This window comes from Littorina saxatilis, linkage group LG7 (genome assembly GCF_037325665.1).
Source record: "Littorina saxatilis isolate snail1 linkage group LG7, US_GU_Lsax_2.0, whole genome shotgun sequence".
Lineage (NCBI taxonomy): Eukaryota > Metazoa > Mollusca > Gastropoda > Littorinimorpha > Littorinidae > Littorina > Littorina saxatilis.
The window spans coordinates 7,292,363-7,313,333 of NC_090251.1; the positions used below are offsets into that span (position 1 = coordinate 7,292,363).

The 20,971-nt window shown below is 41.1% G+C and overlaps 1 protein-coding gene across 3 annotated transcripts in view; it reads right to left on the reverse strand.

Annotated features, from left to right (window-relative positions):
- Window positions 1–20,971, reverse strand: part of LOC138970596 (uncharacterized) — a 117,679-nt gene that overhangs the window by 60,726 nt on the left and 35,982 nt on the right. For all 3 annotated transcript variants that reach the window (XM_070343062.1, XM_070343063.1, XM_070343060.1), the window contains exons 12-18: window positions 16,086–16,169; window positions 15,656–15,742; window positions 12,065–12,151; window positions 7,683–7,796; window positions 5,505–5,636; window positions 1,814–1,894; window positions 1,368–1,448 (exon numbers count right to left, since the gene is read on the reverse strand). In XM_070343062.1, the coding sequence (XP_070199163.1) occupies window positions 1,368–1,448; window positions 1,814–1,894; window positions 5,505–5,636; window positions 7,683–7,796; window positions 12,065–12,151; window positions 15,656–15,742; window positions 16,086–16,169 (666 nt within the window). The remainder of the gene's footprint in view (window positions 1–1,367; window positions 1,449–1,813; window positions 1,895–5,504; window positions 5,637–7,682; window positions 7,797–12,064; window positions 12,152–15,655; window positions 15,743–16,085; window positions 16,170–20,971) is intronic.

A 20,971-nucleotide genomic window follows, 5' to 3' on the forward strand; every position in this document is an offset into this window, starting at 1 on the left:
GGTGTCCTACTGCATGAGTCAGAAAGGGTAATGAGACTATTGGTGTCCTACTGCATGAGTCAGAAAGGGTAATGAGACTATCGGCCTCTTAATGCATGAGTTCGGAAGGGTAATGAGACTATCGGTGTCTTATTGCATGAGTTGAGCAAGAAAGGGTAATGAGACTATTGCCGTCTTACTGAATGAGACAGAGCGGGTAATGAGACTAATGCCGTCTTAATGCATGAGACAGAACGGGTAATGAGACTATTGCCGTCTTACTGCATGAGACTACAATACAATACAATACAATACAATACAATAACTTTATTAATCTCTAAAAGAGAAATTACATTGCTGAGCGTTTGTGTCCGTAATAATAACATACATAAAACATTCAAAATAAACATTTGTTCTTTGTCCTGAGAAAATATAGCACATTGGTTATCACATAAGAAAGTATATTAAAAATAAATTAACATGCATTCACAATCAACAATGCACAAAAGAAAGTCAGCACCTTGCCGGTTATCACATGTTGTCTAAGATTAAGAGAGTAGAATGCAAAACAAAATCAACAATACTGAAACAATACAGAACACTGACCCCGTGCATCAGAGCGACAACACCAGCATCTACCGCCCCACCTGAGAATTGAAGATGTGAATTGCAGATGGAATGAACGAATTTCTGTAGCGTGTGGATCTTGCGGTTGGTTGTCTGAATCTGTTGCTCCTGTCTGTCCGTCTACTGTCAAATTCCGGTCTGAGTGGGTGCGAGTCGTCAGCCAAAATCTTCTGTACCTTGTCAGTCAGTCGTCGTTCATGTGTTGATGTGAAATTGTCCTGCTTCCTCCCTACCACCCCACTTGCTTTCCTGGTGAATTTATCTAATCTATCCCTGTCTTGCTTGTTGATGTTGCCACCCCAACACACGGAGCCAAAGTACTGAAATGGTAATGAGACTATCGGCGTCTTAATGCATGAGACAGAACGGGTAATGAGACTATCGGCGTCTTAATGCATGAGACAGAACGGGTAATGAGACTATTGCCGTCTTAATGCATGAGACAGAACGGGTAATGAGACTATTGCCGTCTTAATGCATGAGACAGAACGGGTAATGAGACTATTGCCGTCTTACTGTGCGAGACAGAAAGGGTAATGAGACTATCGGCGTCTTACTGCATGAGTCAGAAAGAGTGATGAGACCATTAATTTAGCGTCTTACTGGACAAAATGGGCAACGAGACTGTCAGCGTCTAACTGGCTAAAAAGTGTTATAAGACTATCGGCGTCTTACTGCATGAGCCATAAAGATTTGTGAGACTATCGGCGTCTTACTGCATGAGGCGATCAGTTAGAGTTATTATATTATCGGCGTCTTACTGCAAATGGCGATGTTGTCATCGCACACATCATCTCTCCGGCACTCATCATTGTTTTCGCAGTGTTGCCCGGTGTCTAGCCCTGAAAAAGACACAGAAAAGGAAAGGTAACCAACACACAAAAAAATCGTCGGGTGAAGCGTTTAAAAAAAAATCAATGTTGGCTTGAACATTAAAGTCTTCACAGAGACTATATCTTGGCTGACCGAAACCCGTCGTTCGAGACGACGCCGTCTCACTGTCATTTAAACACGTGACCCAATTTGTATAACACAGATTTTCGTTGTTTTGAGCTTAATATCAATGCAAACATAACACATCTGTATAATTTAGGATTAAGGCACAAAATAAAGAATTACATTAAAGACCGTTTGTGTCTGTTTTAGCTTGTAAAAGAATGAAATGAAGACAGAAACAGACAGACAAACAGACAGACAGACGGCTCACTGCATTTCTGTGCTTCGCAGACCATTGCCGTGCTGCAATCACCATCCACGGAGCAGACACTGCCCACTTGCCCTTCTTGATCTGAAAGCAAGGACACATTCATTGTGTTTAGGGGGATCCTGGCGTGAAAAATTGACCAAGCGATATCTCTACTCTTTATCAATGCGTCAGTATACAATTGAGCACACTTATGTAAATACCTTAGATGAGCGTGTATATGTTACAGGCATTAAGTGAAACCAGGCATTACGCGTAATGCCTGACATGTTCAGGCATTACGCGTAATGCCTGTGACCACTAGGCATTACAAATTTACACGTAATGCCTAAAAATACCAGGCATTATACGTAATGCCTGAAATTTGACTCTCAAAATTACGCTTATTGCCTGAAGCAATTCAGGCAATACACACAACATAAAAGCCTATTCCACTGAACAGTTATCCATTACCTCTTGGATGACGGTGAGAACATTTTTTAAGGACAAAGTGTTGACAAAATTGTCATGGTGTGAATATAGTAATGAGTGATGGTTCGCAATGCAAAATAATGTATTTCTGACATAGTGTTCACCACAGTTTGAATTTCACGTAAGTGTGAGTGCATGTCACAATGGAAAGCCGAGGTCCAATATTTCCAGTCGAGTTTTCACCAGTTGCTTATTCGTCACCATGGAGGATAATGAAAAAGAACAATTGTTTACTCGAGGTTTGTTTGAACATTATGAAAAGGACGGCAGAAAGTTGCTCCCGAAAGCTGTGTACTTCAGAACAATCGAAGAAGTAAAAGCTGCCTTCCAGAAAACGACAAAGTCACGTCATGAGTATCATCTCTTGGGAAAGTAAGTGATGTGTGGTGTTTGTCAAAAACAGATTTGAGTGTTGGTATTCAGCTCTACGTCTATCTTGAAACAATACTGAAACCGGGTTATCTCTAATGCTTTCTCTGATAGAGTAATTGACACATACTCATAATGTCAAAGGGAGGTAACAACAAAAAGGCTTAGTACACTGACTGTATCGTTCTTGCTGGAACAAAAACAGCTAATAAGAAAATTGCGTTGTGTTATCTCACATACCGGGGCGGTTGAAAGCTACGATATCAAATTATTATTAATGTTCGCTTGAGAAACACTGTGTAAATGGGTTTTTTTCTCATAAGGAAGATTTGTTATTATTATTCGACGTAAGTTGTTCACGATCTTTAGTAGTTTGAATGTAGCGCTCGGGTACATTAACATGTTGTTGTTGTTTTAGCAAGATGAATTCAATCTGGACCCTGTCCTACGTGTTATGTTTATATCCGACTCGCTGCCGAGAGTTATGGTACATTGTTTATAACCTTGATAAACATGTCCTGTTATTGCCATTAAATAGTTGTCATTTACTTTAAATTTCAGATTCGAGGTATTAAGATGCGGTGACAACGAAAGGCTTGTACAGAAAAGGACTGACACAGTTGAGGAATCCATTCTCTACTATGCTACCCTTGAAGAAACATACGATATCGTCAAGAGGGCGCATGTGGCCACAGGCCATGGCGGTCGTGATCGCATGGAGAAGGAGCTGCACAAGAAATACGACAACATACCACGCCACGCGATAGAACTTTACAAATCTTTGTGCGCAGAGTGTCAGAAGAAGAAGAAACGAGCGAGAGTCAAAGGTGTTGTTGTTCGACCGATTCTACCAAACGATATTCTATCCCGGGCTCAGATCGATCTTATTGACATGCAGTCGCTGGCTGACCGAGGTCATAAATGGATGTTTGTGTACCAAGATCATGTCAGCAAATTCTGCATTCTAAGACCATTGAGTACCAAAAGAGCTTCGGAAGTTGGGACTCACATCCTAGACACTTTTCTATCAATCATACATTACTAGAGTAGTGTATGTGTGTGGGGACGAGTGCATGGTGTTACACAAGTACATGGTGTTGCACAAGTAAAACATATCACAATGCATGCACACAATAACAACGACAACAACAACAAATCAACAACCAACAACAAACCACCACCCACCAACCAACCACGACCTACCACGACCAACTACCAAACAACCACGACCCACCACCAACCACGACCAACCACCAACAAACGACCCACAAACCACCAACAAACATTAGCAGAAACCTCACCAACGACAATTGCAGAGAGGTTTCAGGCATTATATACGTTTAGGCATTACGTGTAATGCCTAGTGGTCACAGGCCTGAACATTTCAGGCATTACACGTAATGCCTGGTTTCACTTAATGCCTGTAACAGGTTTCAGGCATTACGTGTAATGCCTGACAATGATTTTCAGGCATTACACGTAATGCCTGGTATTTTCAGGCATTACGTGTAATGCCTAATGGTCACAACAGGCATTACGCGTAATGCCTGAACATTTCAGGCATTACGCGTAATGCCTGGTTTCACTTAATGCCTGTAACATATATATATATATACAGTTTAAGCAAAATGGGCACACACAAAATCAAATCAAAGCCCCAAAACAAAATCCAAAAGTGGTACGAATTGTGTCCCCTCTCCTCAAAGCTTAGTTATTGTGCAAAACCTTGGAAATGTGATGCTTTGATGTATAATTGGCTGCTGAATGCAATACGTTTATTTGGGGAAATTACTCCATCTAAAAATCCCAGTTCACCACAGCAAGCAGTCAGTGTGTTGATTCATGGTATGTGACCAAGTTGAGGGATAATCTTATTCCATGTAAAAGCCTAACAGGATTTGACACGGTGGGCCGGTATAACACGAAATATTTACTCCACCAAAAATTTACTCCGGAGTAAATATTTCGTACGATATTCTTACTCTGAGTACACTTTTCGTACGAGAAAAGAACTCCCCAAGGCACGAAAAAATTACTCCCTCCACGAAATTTTTACTCCCCATTTTTTTTACTTCCAGTAAAAATCTCGTTCGCAAAAATGGGATGCGGGCGAAGGGATAATGCCAATAAGTGATCTCGCGCACACGAATGTCGCACTACCCTCCTTCCACCCCTTCCACCACCAAGACTAACAGGGGACAAGGGAGTACACATTTCGTACACCTGGCATGGGAAGTTAAATTGCTCGTGTTGGGGTGAGGTAATTTATTCGTTATTTATTCGTCAGGGGAGTAACATTTTTGTACGAAATGTTTACTCGGAACTCACCTGTCTTGGGGAGTCATTTTCTCGTGCAATGGGGGGAGTGCTTTTTTTGTAAAGGGAGTAATTTTTTCGTACGAAATGTTTACTCCGGAGTAAAAATCTCGTGGGGGTAATTTTCTCGTGTTACACCGGACTGTTTTTACGAGGTGGAATGAGCCTCCAAGTTATTTTATCTCATCAGAGAACTGGCCAGCAATAATGGCTCTCAACGTTAATGTTTTGTTCACGGACAGCGGCAGAGCAGCCAACCGTCCATACAGATGAACACTGCTCATTAGAAAGACTCACTGAACACTCGGTGAGCAAAAACAATCTTATCAAAGCACATATATATCTTGGAACCATTTAGGACCAAAATACTACTGTCTTTTCTGCGTGTTGGAATTCAAACACTGCATGTTACTCTCCTATTCCCGCCTCTGGGGGTTTGAAAGGGCCCTGTGGCCATAAACACAACATATCTTCGTACTCGGCATTTCTCGCCTGCACGGTTACAGTTGACTGGGAGCACTGAATGCTGTTCACTTACAGCTGCACGTGAAATCCTGCCGGAACACGCCATAGGTGCCGCTACACTGACACTGGTTATTCCCATCGCAGACGGCGTTTGCAGTACAGTTGGCTACAGAACAGTCACCTTTTGCTCGCCCTGCCTCGGGAACTGCAGAGACACCAGACAACCAAAACAAGTAGCGATAGAGACACCAGACCACCAAAAGAAGTAACAATAGAGACAACAGAAACACGTAACGATAGACACCAGACAATAGCGAGATTTAAGAAACAGCACGTTTCGTTTTGCAGCTCGTTTCGTTTGGTGAATGAGTCACCCCGCGAAACGGAACGTGTAACGAGACGGCATAGGCCGCAGACAAGATTTAGATGTATTCACGTTTCGTTTCGGAATGAAAGGCCGGGCATGGCAGGATATGATCCGCTGACTGGGCATGGCATAATTTCAACTCCACGAGTCAATAAAGGATTGACATACTCGCATTGCACGCACAAGAGCTTCACATTTTTCAATTCATGCACCTGATCACATACGAAGCCAGAATAAAAATTCGATGCGATGACCTACTTCTGCTTCGCCATTTGCTTTCTCACCATGAAGTTGGATAAATGTACCAGGATCAGCACCCTTCAAAATATTTCAGTTCACAACAGTTGTCTACCTCCAATGAACACATTCTCAGCGCTGAAAGACTGTGAAAGGGTTGATGAATCTAGCAATGCATAAAATGGCCAACAAATAAAACTGTTAGTGTGCAAAAATACTCACAAAAGTTGACGAAATATTGTTCGTTTTTTGGGGGTGGAAAACGTGACTGCGTTTTGACGTTCCACGTTCCGTTTCAGTTGACCTTCACCTTTCCAGCGAGAGACCCCCGAAATAATGACGTTTACCACAACTTCAAAACGAAACGTCCCAACGTTTCGTTTCTTAAATCTCCGTAATAAAAAAAAGTAGCGATTGAGACACCCGACAACAGAAACAAGTAACGATCAACGGTGGACAAAAGACAACAGAAACAATTACCGTAAACTACCTTGTATACGCCCCCCTCTCCCCCCCCCCCTATGCACCAATTTTGCCAAAAAGTTTGGGGTGGGCGTTTACTAGGTACTATACCCTCTTGCAGGAGAGATTCCTTTGCTAGAATAACGATATTGTGGTCACTTGGTATGGGAGATTTCAAAGGATGCGTTCTTGCACAAAACTGGTGTTCCTCTCTCTCATTCTCTCTCTCACACACACACACACACACACACACACACACACACACACACACACACACACACACACACACACACACACACACACACATAACAGAAACAAATAACGATCAACGTTAGACAACAGACCACAGAAACAAGTAACGATCAACGTTAGACAACAGAAATATGTAACGATCAACGTTAGACAAAATACACCAGAAACAAGTAACGATCAACGTTACACAACAGACAACAGAAACAAGTAACGATCAACGTGTGACTCCAAGGTAAGCAGAAAATTCAACATGACATCATTCAGCTGTCGTCATCATTGCAGCCATCCCCTAGCAACCCCGCGGTGTACACACAATTGCAGACATGTTAACCAAAGATTATGTCGGAGAGGTGGGAGACACAACTGGTACACAGACTGCAGTTACAGACATTCTCATCACATATGCTACACGTACAGACCTCAGATGGTACACATATCAAAGCTGAAGACATTCTCACCACAGACGGTACACAGACCTCAGATGGTACACAGACCTCAGATGGTACACAGACCTCAGATGGTACACCGATCACAGTTGAAGACATTCTCACCACAGATGGTACACAGACCTCAGATGGTACACAGACCTCAGATGGTACACCGATCACAGTTGAAGACATTCTCACCACAGATGGTACACAGACCTCAGATGGTACACAGACCTCAGATGGTACACAGACCTCAGATGGTACACCGATCACAGTTGAAGACATTCTCACCACAGATGGTACACAGACCTCAGATGGTACACAGACCTCAGATGGTACACAGACCTCAGATGGTACACTGATCACAGTTGAAGACATTCTCACCACAGATGCTACACAGACCTCGGATGGTACACAGACCACAGTTACAGACATTTTTTACCACAGCTGCTACACAGACCTCAGATGGTACGCCGATCACAGTTGAAGACAATCGATATCTTACCACAGATTTTACCAGAAGCGGTGGAGGCACCAACTGTACACTGACACTTGGAGTTTTCGCACTTGGCTCCGGCAACACACTCCTTCTTGACACACGTCACACCAAGCCCTTTGCCTGCCACAGAAAGTCATCCAGTTCACTCCATCTAAGCTTAAACGCGAATGTTCCAACAAATATGACAAAATGCACACGGACGGAATCTCGATTTATTTAGGACATTTAAAATGCAGGTATGTGATATACACCGATAAAAACTTCTCATTGTGAGGATATAATATTTAAACAAGAAGAGCAAAATTAATGCTCATACGACTCACCTTCACCATTCTTAAAGTAAATCAGAAAAAATTGCTGTTTCATATTTTGTCTTATCTTACACAGGCGAGAGAGACTACCAGTACCAATGTGATAAAGAAACCAACTCTTCACATAATCATGTGAATATCATGTAAATAAGGTCAGGAATAGGAGGACCGAATTTCCACTGCTCTTGAAGAAGTTTGAGCACTTGCACATGACGCTATAATTCCAATCATGTTTTCACTCGCATTTAGATATTTAAAACAAATAGGTTTGTAGGATTTAGCTTTCATTGGAATATCAATATTAAAAGGGAGAAAGAACTGTACAGCAAATTGAACGTACACTGTACAGAAATAGGTCAAGTTCTCTTTTACTTCCTTATTTACAAGGGTACACACAGGAATGTTTAGGTAGGAGGTTCCACCATATCAAAAAGATGTTTGGATGTATCAAAAAGGGTATCCACCATATCAAAAGAAGGATAATAAAAAAAAATCAACCAAATGCCCCAATATACTCATTACTAAGATTTCCTGATTACTCAGATGAGTCAATAATGTGTTAGCTTATGGCAGTCCATTACAATGGACCTTTAGTGCACATTGATTAGATTATCTGATTGCTCAGGTGAGTGAAATAAAACATGTCTTAAAAGGAGTAATCCACTAGCTATGACCCCCACCCCCACCCCCCTCCCCAAAAAAGAAAGAAGCTGTTCCAGCTTCATAAAATAATGTTCAAGAGAACTTCTTATGTGACCTGAATCAGTCTATTTAGTAATTCAACCCGAAGAATAGTTCACATATTCAAACTACCACAACCACCAACCTCCTAAAATTCCACCACCATCACTGTTATACTCAACATCCACCACATTTTTAAAACAAGAGATTTTTGTTAACAAGAATCATAAATAGAGAATACTACATGGCTTGCTGTGTCGTACCAGATTTACACGAGTTTTTTTAAAAATATTGAACTGCGAGCGAAAGCGAGCTGTTCACTATTTGAAAAAGCAACGAGTGTAAATCTGGTACGACACAGCAAGCAATGTAGTATTCTGTTTATCCTACATACTGTACTTACGTGTATTCTCTCCCCTTTCACATCCGCCACTCTCAGTCACCCCAAGCATTCAAACGAGCACTTAAAACGCACCTCTTCAAGAAATACAACCCCTGATTTTGTTTTCTCAGTCCATCAGTGGGCTACATGTAGTGTATTTGTTGTTTTAGTGATAATGTATATAAACATCTAGGACTGTTTTCAGTATTGTTGATAACATGTTCTGTTTGATTAAGGGTATTCAGCTGGTATTTCCTTGTTTTTTACTACCTATTTTATTCATGTTTTTATTACTTAGTTAGTGGAAGAATCTTTTGTAATGTATGTTTGATGGTGTATGCTTTTAATTAAGCGTTGTTGACTATGAATGTAGATGTAAATGCTTGTATAACTGTGTTTTAATTTTAAATGTGTCAAGCGCAAAGAGCATAATTGTAAAGTTATGATGTTGCGCTATATAAATGCTCATTTATTATTATTATTATTATTATTATTTTACTGAAAATGTCTTGCACTGTTGCAGACGAGGTAGCTAAATTGAAGACGCTTGTTTTGGAACCTCGATCTCTTCTAAAGCCTCGTGCAATCTATTACGTCAAAGCAAAGAAACGTCCCTCAGAAAGTGTGGCGTGACGTGTTAGTTCTAAAGATTCATCGAGGGTAATTAGCGAGCACAATTTTTGTTTCTACAATGATGTTTGTCTCGGTGACTTTGGCATCATAAGCAGTGAAAAAACAGGTCCCTGCCAGACTTGCTTGACATGACCTCATTTACATGATATACACACGTGTGATTTGAACGATTATTATCTCACGGGTGTCTCTCTCACGTATGTAGGATGAAAATTACAATTTTTCTTGTCCAATTTCAGTTTTGGCTAGCCCAGAAAAAACATTTATACTCAGACACTTCCATGACATTATTTCTGACACTATGACATCATAACATGATATGACATCATAACATGATGTCATCACCATTAGTCAAGCCAAGACTTATTTTCTTGATAGCTCAGGGGGGAAAATCTTTAGCAAACATTTTCATGCTGTGACTCTCAAATTTGATAAGAACAAGCCAGATTTTGGTCTTGTCTGCTGATTATGAACTTTTAGAATTGTGTGAAATTTAGAGGCTTTTGCTCCCAAAAGAACAGAAATAACAGAAAAATATCAACGTAAAGTTTTTACGAACATGACCCCGCTGTGACCCCAAAATGTGATGGAGGTAACCCAAACTGGGGTCATGTTGGCAGATTATCAAACCCTTAAGGGGTTCCAAGTTTCAAAGCTCTAGCTTCAAAAACACCTGAAATACCGTCAATAGTAAGTTATTATAAATCGAACATGACCCCTTGTGACCCCAACATTTGACGAGGGTCAACCAAACTACGGTCAAGTCGAGATATTATTAAACCCTAGAAGTGAACAAAGTTTCAAAGCTCTAGCTTCAAAAACATCCGCGATAACCTTAATGTTCAGTTTTCATGAAACTAACATGACCCCGTTGTGACCCCAAAAGTTGACGAGGGTCAACCAAACTGGGGTCACTTCGTAAGATCTTCATACCCTAAACGTGTGCACAGTTTCAGAGGTCTAGCTTGAAAAACATCTGAGATAACCTCAACGTTAAGGTTTTTGTCGACGGACGGCCGGCCGGCCGGCCGTCCATACCACCAGACGAATATGAATCCTAATACTCACCAATTACTCAGGTGAATCAAAAACGAATTGTTTTTCTAGCAAACTTTTTAAGAATTTCTGTACGCCATCCGTTTCTGCTGAAGTCGAACCAATTAATAGTATCTTTATGACGCTAGCGGCTACGCTTAACAGTGGTTACTGCTTGGGTATTTGTGCTGGCGTCTGTGTTAGTATGTGTGTACGCGTGCAACTAAGAGATTGGGGTAGGGAAAGACGGGACCGACACTCAGCACCACACCAAGTGATCGTGACCTATTTTGTTTGTCTGAAATAACAGCCGATAATTATTACTTTTTAAATACATGAACCCCCACCCGACCCCCTCCCACAACATAAGAAACAAGTCGCGTAAGGCGAAATTACTACATTTAGTCAAGCTGTGGAACGCACAGAATAAAACTGAACGTACTGCATTTTTTCACAATGACCGTAGTCCGCCGCTCGTGCAAAACGCAGTGAAACTAACGAGCCTGTTTAGTGCGGTAGTGGTTTCGCTGTGCTGCATAGCACGCTTTTCTGTACCTCTCTTCGTTTTAACTTTCTGAGCGTGTTTTTAATCCAAACATATCATATCTATATGTTTTTGGAATCAGGAACCGACAAGAAATAAGATGAAATTGTTTTTAAATCGATTTCGGAAATTTAATTTTGATCATAATTTTTATATTTTTAATTTTCAGAGCTTGTTTTTAATCCAAATATAACATATTTATATGTTTTTGGAATCAGAAAATGATGAAGAATAAGATGAACGTAAATTTGGATCGTTTTGAAAAAAAATATTTTCAATTACAATTTTCAGATTTTTAATGACCAAAGTCATTAATTAATTTTTAAGCCACCAAGCTGAAATGCAATACCAAAGTCCGGCCTTTGTCGACGATTGCTATACAAACATTTCAATCAATGTTATTGAAAAATGAGGGTATGACAGTGCCGCCTCAACTTTTACAAAAAGCCGGATATGACGTCATCAAAGACATTTATCCAAAAAAAGAAAAAAAGTCTGGGGATATCATACCCAGGAACTCTCATGTAAAATTTCATAGAGATCGGTCCAGTAGTTTACTCTGAATCGCTCCACACACACACACACACACACACACACACACACACACACACACACACACACACACACACACACACACACACACACACACACACACATACACCACGACCCTCGTCTCGATTCCCCCTCTATGTTAAAACATTTAGTCAAAACTTGACTAAATGTAACAAAAGCAAATCTTACATTTTGTACGCAACAAACCAGAAACATGAGCCGAAACGACGCCTCGGCAGGGCGTACTTACCACATTGTTTAAGATGATCACATTCGACGCCTTGAGTATACCGGGCGCACTCGTCCTTTTTGGAGCATGTTTTGCGCATTGATGTTTCTGCACAAATAAATTTCCTCATATTTGACCATTTTCATCTTGCTGTTAGACTATTTTCATCTTGCTGTTAGACCATTTTCATCTTGCTGTTAGACTATTTTCATCTTGCTGTAAGACCATTTTCATCTTGCTATTAGACTATTTTCATCTTGCTGTAAGACTATTTTCATCTTGCTGTTAGACTATTTTCATCTTGCTGTTAGACTATTTTCATCTTGCTGTTAGACTATTTTCATCTTGCTGTTAGACTATTTTCATCTTGCTGTAAGACCATTTTCATCTTGCTGTAAGACCATTTTCATCTTGCTGTTAGACTATTTTCATCTTGCTGTAAGACCATTTTCATCTTGCTGTTAGACTATTTTCATCTTGCTGTAAGACTATTTTCATCTTGCTGTAAGACTATTTTCATCTTGCTGTTAGACTATTTTCATCTTGCTGTAAGACTATTTTCATCTTGCTGTAAGACTATTTTCATCTTGCTGTTAGACTATTTTCATCTTGCTGTAAGACCATTTTCATCTTGCTGTTAGACTATTTTCATCTTGCTGTAAGACTATTTTCATCTTGCCGTAAGACTATTTTCATCTTGCTGTTAGACTATTTTCATCTTGCTGTAAGACTATTTTCATCTTGCTGTAAGACTATTTTCATCTTGCTGTAAGACTATTGTCATCTTGCTGTTAGACTATTTTCATCTTGCTGTAAGACCATTTCATCTTGCTGTAAGACCATTTTCATCTTGCTGCTAGACTATTTTCATCTTGCTGTTAGACTATTTTCATCTTGCTGTTAGACCATTTTCATCTTGCTGTTAGACTATTTTCAGCTTGCTGTAAGACCATTTTCATCTTGCTGTTAGACTATTTTCAGCTTGCTGTAAGACCATTTTCATCTTGCTGAAAGACCATTTTCATCTTGCTGTAAGACCATTTTCATCTTGCTGAAAGACCATTTTCATCCTGCTGTAAGACCATTTTTCATCCTGCTGTTTGACCATTTATCATCACGCTCTCTGTCTTTTTCCCTAATCACTAAATATAGTTGAATTCTTGTAAAAACAAAGTCCAATTTTAGTTTGCATCCTCCTCCCCCCTCGAATAATGACTTAGTGCCGATGGGGCGCTCAAGAAGTAGACAAAAGATGTGCAAAACAGTTGCTTGCAAACAGATCTCCATGTTTGGTGTTTCAAGGCAAAACTCTGTTCACAGTATTATGTTTGCATTACGACACGTCTTGCGTCCAACACCCTGGTCTTTTGCTTTGATTAAAAAGTGCAATTTCAAAGCAAGGGCAACTGCAATTTTGTAAAATCATCCTCTTCCTTGCAATTAATTGATCATTTTCAAATTGTATAAATGCTTTTTTTTTCTCCAGAATCTGTTTTTTTGAGCAACAGTGCCGTCATTCGGTAATACTCTAAATGTTCAATCTTCGTCAATATTTTTCTTGTATTCTTGACCTAAATGAGGTATTTGTGCAATAACAGACAGACTTTCTATGAATTGCCAGAACTCGTTTTGGAAATTCTGTCAAAGTACAAAACGTACTATAGTTCCGAAAAGTATTTTGTGCCTATGTGATATCTAAATAGGGGAAAGGCTCCTAATATGGACCGGCTTCTAATATGGACCACCTCCTGTTCTGACAAACTAACGGCGCTAGAGCGCTCAAAACAATTTCATTCGCTTTATTCACCCTCTCTGGATAAGTTGCACATGTCAAAACAGTTGCAGAAACACAAACCTCAAAACCGTTAGGCTTTTTCGCTTTTTTTCACTTTTGGCAGCGTTCACTCTAAATTTGCCGCCTAAAACGGACTCGTTTCTGTCCACAGCCAAAGCTTTCATAACACAAAAATGGCTATATATATGACAGCTAAGACAGTATTTTTTACATTTTAACAGTGTGTACCCCGAGTTTCTACTGCAAACAAAAAATAATAGCAAAACCTCAAAGTATGTGTGAGTCCCCTAATATGGACCACCTTCAACAAATCGAAGAAAATAAAAACTAAAGGCAATTTTAATTAATTCATTAAGAAGCTTGCTGAAAATAACCTATAACTAGCCCTCGAAATTTCAAAAAAATATAAGAAAATAGTCATTTTTTTGTGGAAGTTGATAATTTCACTTATTTTCACTCTGTTTTTGATAAGCTTCTTCAGTTTCCTGGTGTGCTTCAAATAATGCTCTCATCAACCCGAAACAGCTAAATCTAAATCATATTTGAATTGGTCTGACTTGCACACTAAGTTGTATCGTGTTATTTTGAAGTATAGGGGGCTTTTTACAGTGATTTGTGAAGGCCGCTTCACTGGTCCATATTGGGCGCCCAGGCTCCTAATATGGACCATTTGTGATTTTTTCTGTATTTAATTTTTGCTGAAGGTCTATCAAAGCTATTTCACTCTAATTAGGCCTAACTGTTAAACTAAGAGAGAAGGACTACCAACCACAAAATAAAACTTCTTCGCAAGAAAACAAGCTGGTTATCAGCAATAAACAAAAAGTGGTCCATATTAGGGGCCCTTCCCCTACCCAGGAAACACAATCTATCCATAAATATGAAGAAAATGCTCCGTTATTGCATGGTCAGGCAGAGTAAAATAAAACCTATTTCAAAATGCTATATTTATGTTTCTTGAAGATGAATGTTTTCCAAAAGCGAAATGTTTAACCCCTTAAAATCACAAAGAAACGTATTCTGACCATAAATCATGCATTTGAACAAATAAAACAAAACTTACAAACCCTTTTTTACTTTTTGTTTTGCAACGACCCTGCACATTTCTTTTTAAAAGCTCTCCACACAAGCAAATCGTAATATTCGTGCCATCTCTGCCCTTAAACAAGTTGAGCGACATTCTTTGTTTTCTATGATGAGAAGTAACGGACAACCAGAAAGAGAGACTCCTCTTATAAAGGATGATTTTGTATACAAATCTAGCGAGGGATTTTACAGAAGGTAACGTTTATTCTTTTCTTTTTAAATGCCAGATTCTCTTCACATTGAAGTTCCGAATGAACAGTCGACAAAAAGTGTAAACAGAACTATCGCAGAAGCGAATATGCTCAACATTGTGTTTTGACGTGTTCAAAATATGTCATACTTGGAACATAAACGAATCAAGGCATCTACCAATGGAAATTGAACATACATGCATGAGACAGAAACAGTCGGTAGACAAAAAGACTCTTTCTCTCAACCACAGCCAGGCACAGACACAGACAATGAACTCAACAGTTACTGTATTAATCGCCTAATTGATTGAACAGCCACCAAGGCCGAGGGGCACGAACCGAAAGTGGGTGCCATCTAACTTAGGAGAGAACAAACCGCAGGGTAGTGGGTGCCATCTAACTTAGGAGAGAACAAACCGCAGGGTCTGATTGGTTGAAATCACAACAAATCTCAATTTCAACCATTCCAACAACTCGGCTGGCTCCCACCCGGTTGGTAACTTTCTCGTGCACCTCCGTCCTGCCGTCTAAATTACTCACGGCACTTGTATCCCGAAGTGCTGTCACACTCTGTTCCCCTGGCACAACTGCCCTGATGTGCTCGACAGTCTGCTCCAGCCACCAGCTCTACAACAATCAAACAGCACTTTGAGCCGTCAAAAAGACACAGGTGACACGTTTCTACAGTTTGCTTAAGCATGCACCCCTGCAACATCCAGTCGTTTAAATAAGTCAATTCTGACTCCGTCAGTGCTTCAGTCGTTTAAATAAGCCCATTCTAGATCATTCGTTGCTTCAGTGGTTTAAATAAATCGATTCAGACTCAGTCAGTGCTTCAGTCGTTTGAATAAGTCGATACAGACTCAGTCAGTGCTTCGGTCGTTTAAACAAGTTAATACAGACTCAGTCAGTGCTTCAGTCACTTACTAAATCAATCAAACACCACTAAGTTATTAGGTCCCAAACTTACTGCAAGCACCGGCATCACAAATGGTTCCAGCTATGCAGTGTTGTCTCCTTTCTGTCTGGAAACAGGTGCTTCCAACGGGGACCTCTGCAACAGAAAGTACGCAGAAACGTGTTAACTGGTGGGGGTGCTCAAAGACAATAGTTCCTCCCGATTTCAAATGAAAACAAGTCGCGTAAGGCGAAATTACAACATTTAGTCAAGCTGTGGAACTCACAGAATGAAACTGATTGTAGTCCGCCGCTAGTGCAAAAGGCAGTGAAAGGGACGGGCCTGTTTGGCGCGGTAGCGGTTGCGCTGTGCTTCATAGCACGCTTTACTGTACATTCGTTTGAAGTTTTTGAGCGTGTTTTTAATCCAAACATATCATATCTATATGTTTTTGGAATCAGGAACCGACAAGGAATAAGATGTAATTGCTTTTAAATCGATTTCGGAAATTTAATTTTGATCATAATTTTTATATTTTTAATTTTCAGAGCTTGTTTTTAATCCAAATATAGCATATTTATATGTTTTTGGAATCAGAACATAATAAAGAATAAGATGAACGTAAATTTGGATCGTTTTATAATTTTTTATTTTTTTTTACAATTTTCAGATTTTTAATGACCAAAGTCATTAATTAATTTTTAAGCCACCAAGCTGAAATGCAATACCGAAGTCCGGCCTTCGTCGAAGATTGCTTGGCCAAAATTTCAATCAATTTGATTGAAAAATGAGGGTGTGACAGTGCCGCCTCAACTTTTACAAAAAGCCGGATATGACGTCATCAAAGACATTTATCGAAAAAATGAAAAAAACGTCCGGGGATATCATTCTCAGAAACTCTCATGTAAAATTTCATAAAGATTGGTCCAGTAGTTTAGTCTGAATCGCTCTACACACACACACGCACAGACAGACAGACAGACAGACAGACAGACACACACACATACACCACACCCTCGTCTCTATTCCTCCCTGTACGTTAAAACATTTAGTCAAAACTTGACTAAATGTAAAAAACAGCATTAGATCGATCAGAATAAGTTTTGAAAAATGCTTACACACGACTCGCCTTTGTTACCCCCCCCCCCCTCCCTGAGCCACCTTACCCCATAGAAGACTCCCTCCCTGAGCCACCTTACCCCATAGAAGACTCCCTCCCTGAGCCACCTTACCCCATAGAAGACTCCCTCCCTGAGCCACCTTACCCCATAGAAGACTCCCTCCCTGAGCCACCTTACCCCATAGAAGACTCCCTCCCTGAGCCACCTTACCCCATAGAAGACTCCCTTCCTGAGCCACCTTACCCCATAGAAGACTCCCTCCCTGAGCCACCTTACCCCATAGAAGACTCCCTCCCTGAGCCATCTTTCCCCATAAAAGACTCCCTCCCTTTTCAGACCCCGAACAAGACATTTTCAAGATCCAGATTTATATACTGTTCAAAAAAAGAAACGCATAGCTTGTAATATTTGGTTAATTTAGTTATATGGCTACAAGGATATCCACCAAACTGCAGAAAATGTTTATCTGGTCGTCGACCTTTCGTCCATTGCCACAAGTGAGCTCTGCACGTGACGCATGCGTTATCAGTGGCTACAATGTCAAAATTGCTCATTTGGCATGACCACTCGTCATGCTTCAGTGTAATCTCGTGAAACTCGGGGAATATTGAGCTCTCACCATGTCTTCCAAAACCCATAAAAGCGGATTGTTCGCCACAAAGAAATCAGACGACAATTCAGCGACGAAAGATGGCCCGATTGAGCAGAGAAGACCGCCAAATTGCATTGGGTCGTTTACAAGCAGGCCAAAGTCAAAGTGCAATCGCCAGGCACTTCCACGTGTCCCAGAGCACCATCAGTAGACTGTGGGTCAGGTTTCAAGCCACTGGCTCCGTTGCTGACTTGCCACGAGCGGGAAGACCAAGGGCGACAACTGCTGCTCACGACCGCTTCATACGGCTCCGTCACCTCCGGAATCGTTTCCTGTCGGCCTCATCTTCTGTCCAGGCTCTCCCCGGGCCACACCGATTATCGGACCAGACCGTGCGGAACCGCCTGCATGAAGCTGGTTTGAGAGCTCGCAGACCTCACAGAGGAGCTGTCCTCACCCGCCGCCATCGCCAGAACCGAGTGCAGTGGGGCAACCAGCACCTTCGCTGGACCGTCCGGAATCACTGGAGACACGTGTGGTTCAGCGACGAGTCCTACTTCCTGCTCCAGCGACATGATGGTCGGAGGAGGGTCTACCGGAGAGTAAACGAACGTTACGCGCCCAACTGTGTGGATGAGGCACCCGTTCATGGTGGTGGAGGCGTCATGGTGTGGGGGGGCGATCAATACCGCTAGAAGGAGCACCCTGGTGCACGTCCAAGGGCGCATAACTGCCCAGCGATACGTGGAGGAAATTCTGCGCCCACACGCCCTTCCTCTTCTGGCTGATCAGGATGCCATATTCCAGCAGGACAACGCTCGCCCGCACACAGCACGACTCACCACCCAGTTCCTCACCGACCACCATGTCCAGGTGCTTCCCTGGCCATCCATGTCGCCAGACATGAACCCGATAGAACACCTCTGGGATGAATTGGACAGACGTGTGCGCAGGCGAGAAGAAGCGCCGGCAAATCACCGCGATCTATTGCAGGCACTTCAGGAGGAGTGGGACACCATCCCACAGCAAGATATCCGGCATCTGATCCAGTCCATGCCCAGAAGGTGCCGGGCAGTTGTTGCTGCTCAAGGCAGTCACACCCCCTACTGACTTGACAGCCTCGGCACCCAATCGTATTGATTGACTGATTGATTTGAAGATGCAAATGAACTGTGTGTGCATTCAACTGTGTCCATACCAAATTTCAAACAAATAATCTAAATATTGGATTTTCTGTTAATTTTTTCGAAAAATAAAACAAATTTGGCAAGTAGCAACTATGCGTTTCTTTTTTTGAACAGTATAAGATATAATGTTCATAACCTCTGTAAGTTTACCCTCATTTTAAGACCTGATTTTTCTTTGAGTTTCGTGGGTCTTAAAAAGAGGATTCTACTAAATATGACCCCGCCCCCCCCCCCCCCCCCCACAAAAAAAGATGAAAAAAAAGAAGAAAAAAAGCTGTTCCAACTTCATAAAATTATGTTCAAGAGAACTTTCACGTCCGACTGACCTGTATCAATCCATTTAGTTATTCAACCCCAAGAATATTTCCAATATTTAAACTTGCATAACCCCCAACCTCCTCACCACCATCACTCGCCTGACATACTCAACATCCATCAAATTTTGAAAAAAGAGATTTTTTTTAAACAATAATCACAATTGTCAGTAAGTACTGGTGTCACATGACTGATGTGAACCAGTTGATTGGCTAATGGCGATGCGCTAAAACTGTTAGCGCACTCTTGGAGTGCGCTAACTTTTCCACAGAGCGTATTCTTCCGCCCTTTGCCTAAGCGAGACTGTGCTCTCATCCTCAGAATTAATTAATGACATGTAGCTTATATTCTCCACAATACCAAATGACCATAAATTCCCTGCTTCTCAATTAAAGCAGAAGTGGGGTTTTTTTCCTGACAGATTGCATGTGCCTGTGCCACAATGCCACTGATCTAAAAATAGAAGCCGCTGTGTTTCATCTAATTTTCGCCGACTTGCATAGATTCTTCTCATATGCCGTGTTAGTGGCATGTAGCTTATCATCCACATTACCAAATGATGAGATAGTATACAATTCCCAGCGGCTAGCAGAAAACACAAGTGTTATTCCGATAACGTACCAGCTAGACCAGTTTGGACGACTGACTCGATCGACTCTGTCATACGCAGCAGACTACACTGAAATACGACTGCATCAGTTCAGTAAATGAATGGTTTCCGAATTATTATTTCAAGGCAAGAACAATCGTAATCGAAAACGTGTAGGGTTCAAAACGTTCTTACCATATATAAGACTTATTACCAGCCTGCCTCATGCGTGCAGACTCAGTGCAGACTGCAGTGGTTCGATTGCCCTAACCTAGCACTAGCAGACGACATAAACCCCGCTCAGCAAATTAACATGTTGGGCAAATGTGAACGAAAAAACGATGGGGATATAATACGTGTAGGGTTCAGAGCATTCTTACCGTTCATATTTAGTATCAGACTCCCTGATGAGTGAAGATACAACACGAGAGATATGCCACATTTATTTTGAAAATGTGCTAACCGTCGAGTCCTTCGAGTCAATTCAAGGGGAGTCACTCCGCACAGTCAATCCGTCGAAGCTCGACTGGAGGTTTCGAATCGCAAATAACGAAGAGCACAGTCCTTTCTCCGAGTTCAAATGAGGTCTCTCTGAAAGATCATCACTGTTCAGCTTAACGCTACACTGGAATTTACCAACAGAAATTAAAATGCGTGTGACGAAAGCACGACACACGTGAGACACCCCACACAAAAATAGATCTTACTGTACACGACCTGACCACACAGTTATGCCTATTCAAATGCGCGTAGCAAAATGTGCGTTTGGAATCTTCTTTTTTCTATGGCGGTACTGACAATATCGTTATTGAAACAATCCCAGTGCACTAAGGGATTTATAGAGCAAATCTCGAAAATAATTATTGAACTCAGCGCTATGCACTTCGTTCAATAATGAATTTTCTCGATTTTCTCTATAAATCCCTTAGTGCACTGGGATGTCTCAATAACTTAAATAATTACTAACTTTCTTGACCAAAATAATAGTTTCGGCCCAGACAAAATATGTGTACTCAGACACTTGCGTGATCTCATTTCTGAAATATGACATCATAACATGATGTTATCACCAATAGTCTAGCCAAGACTTAAGAAAACCCAGACAATAAGCTGTGACCAAATCAAACAATGACATCATAGCTTGATAACCTCCA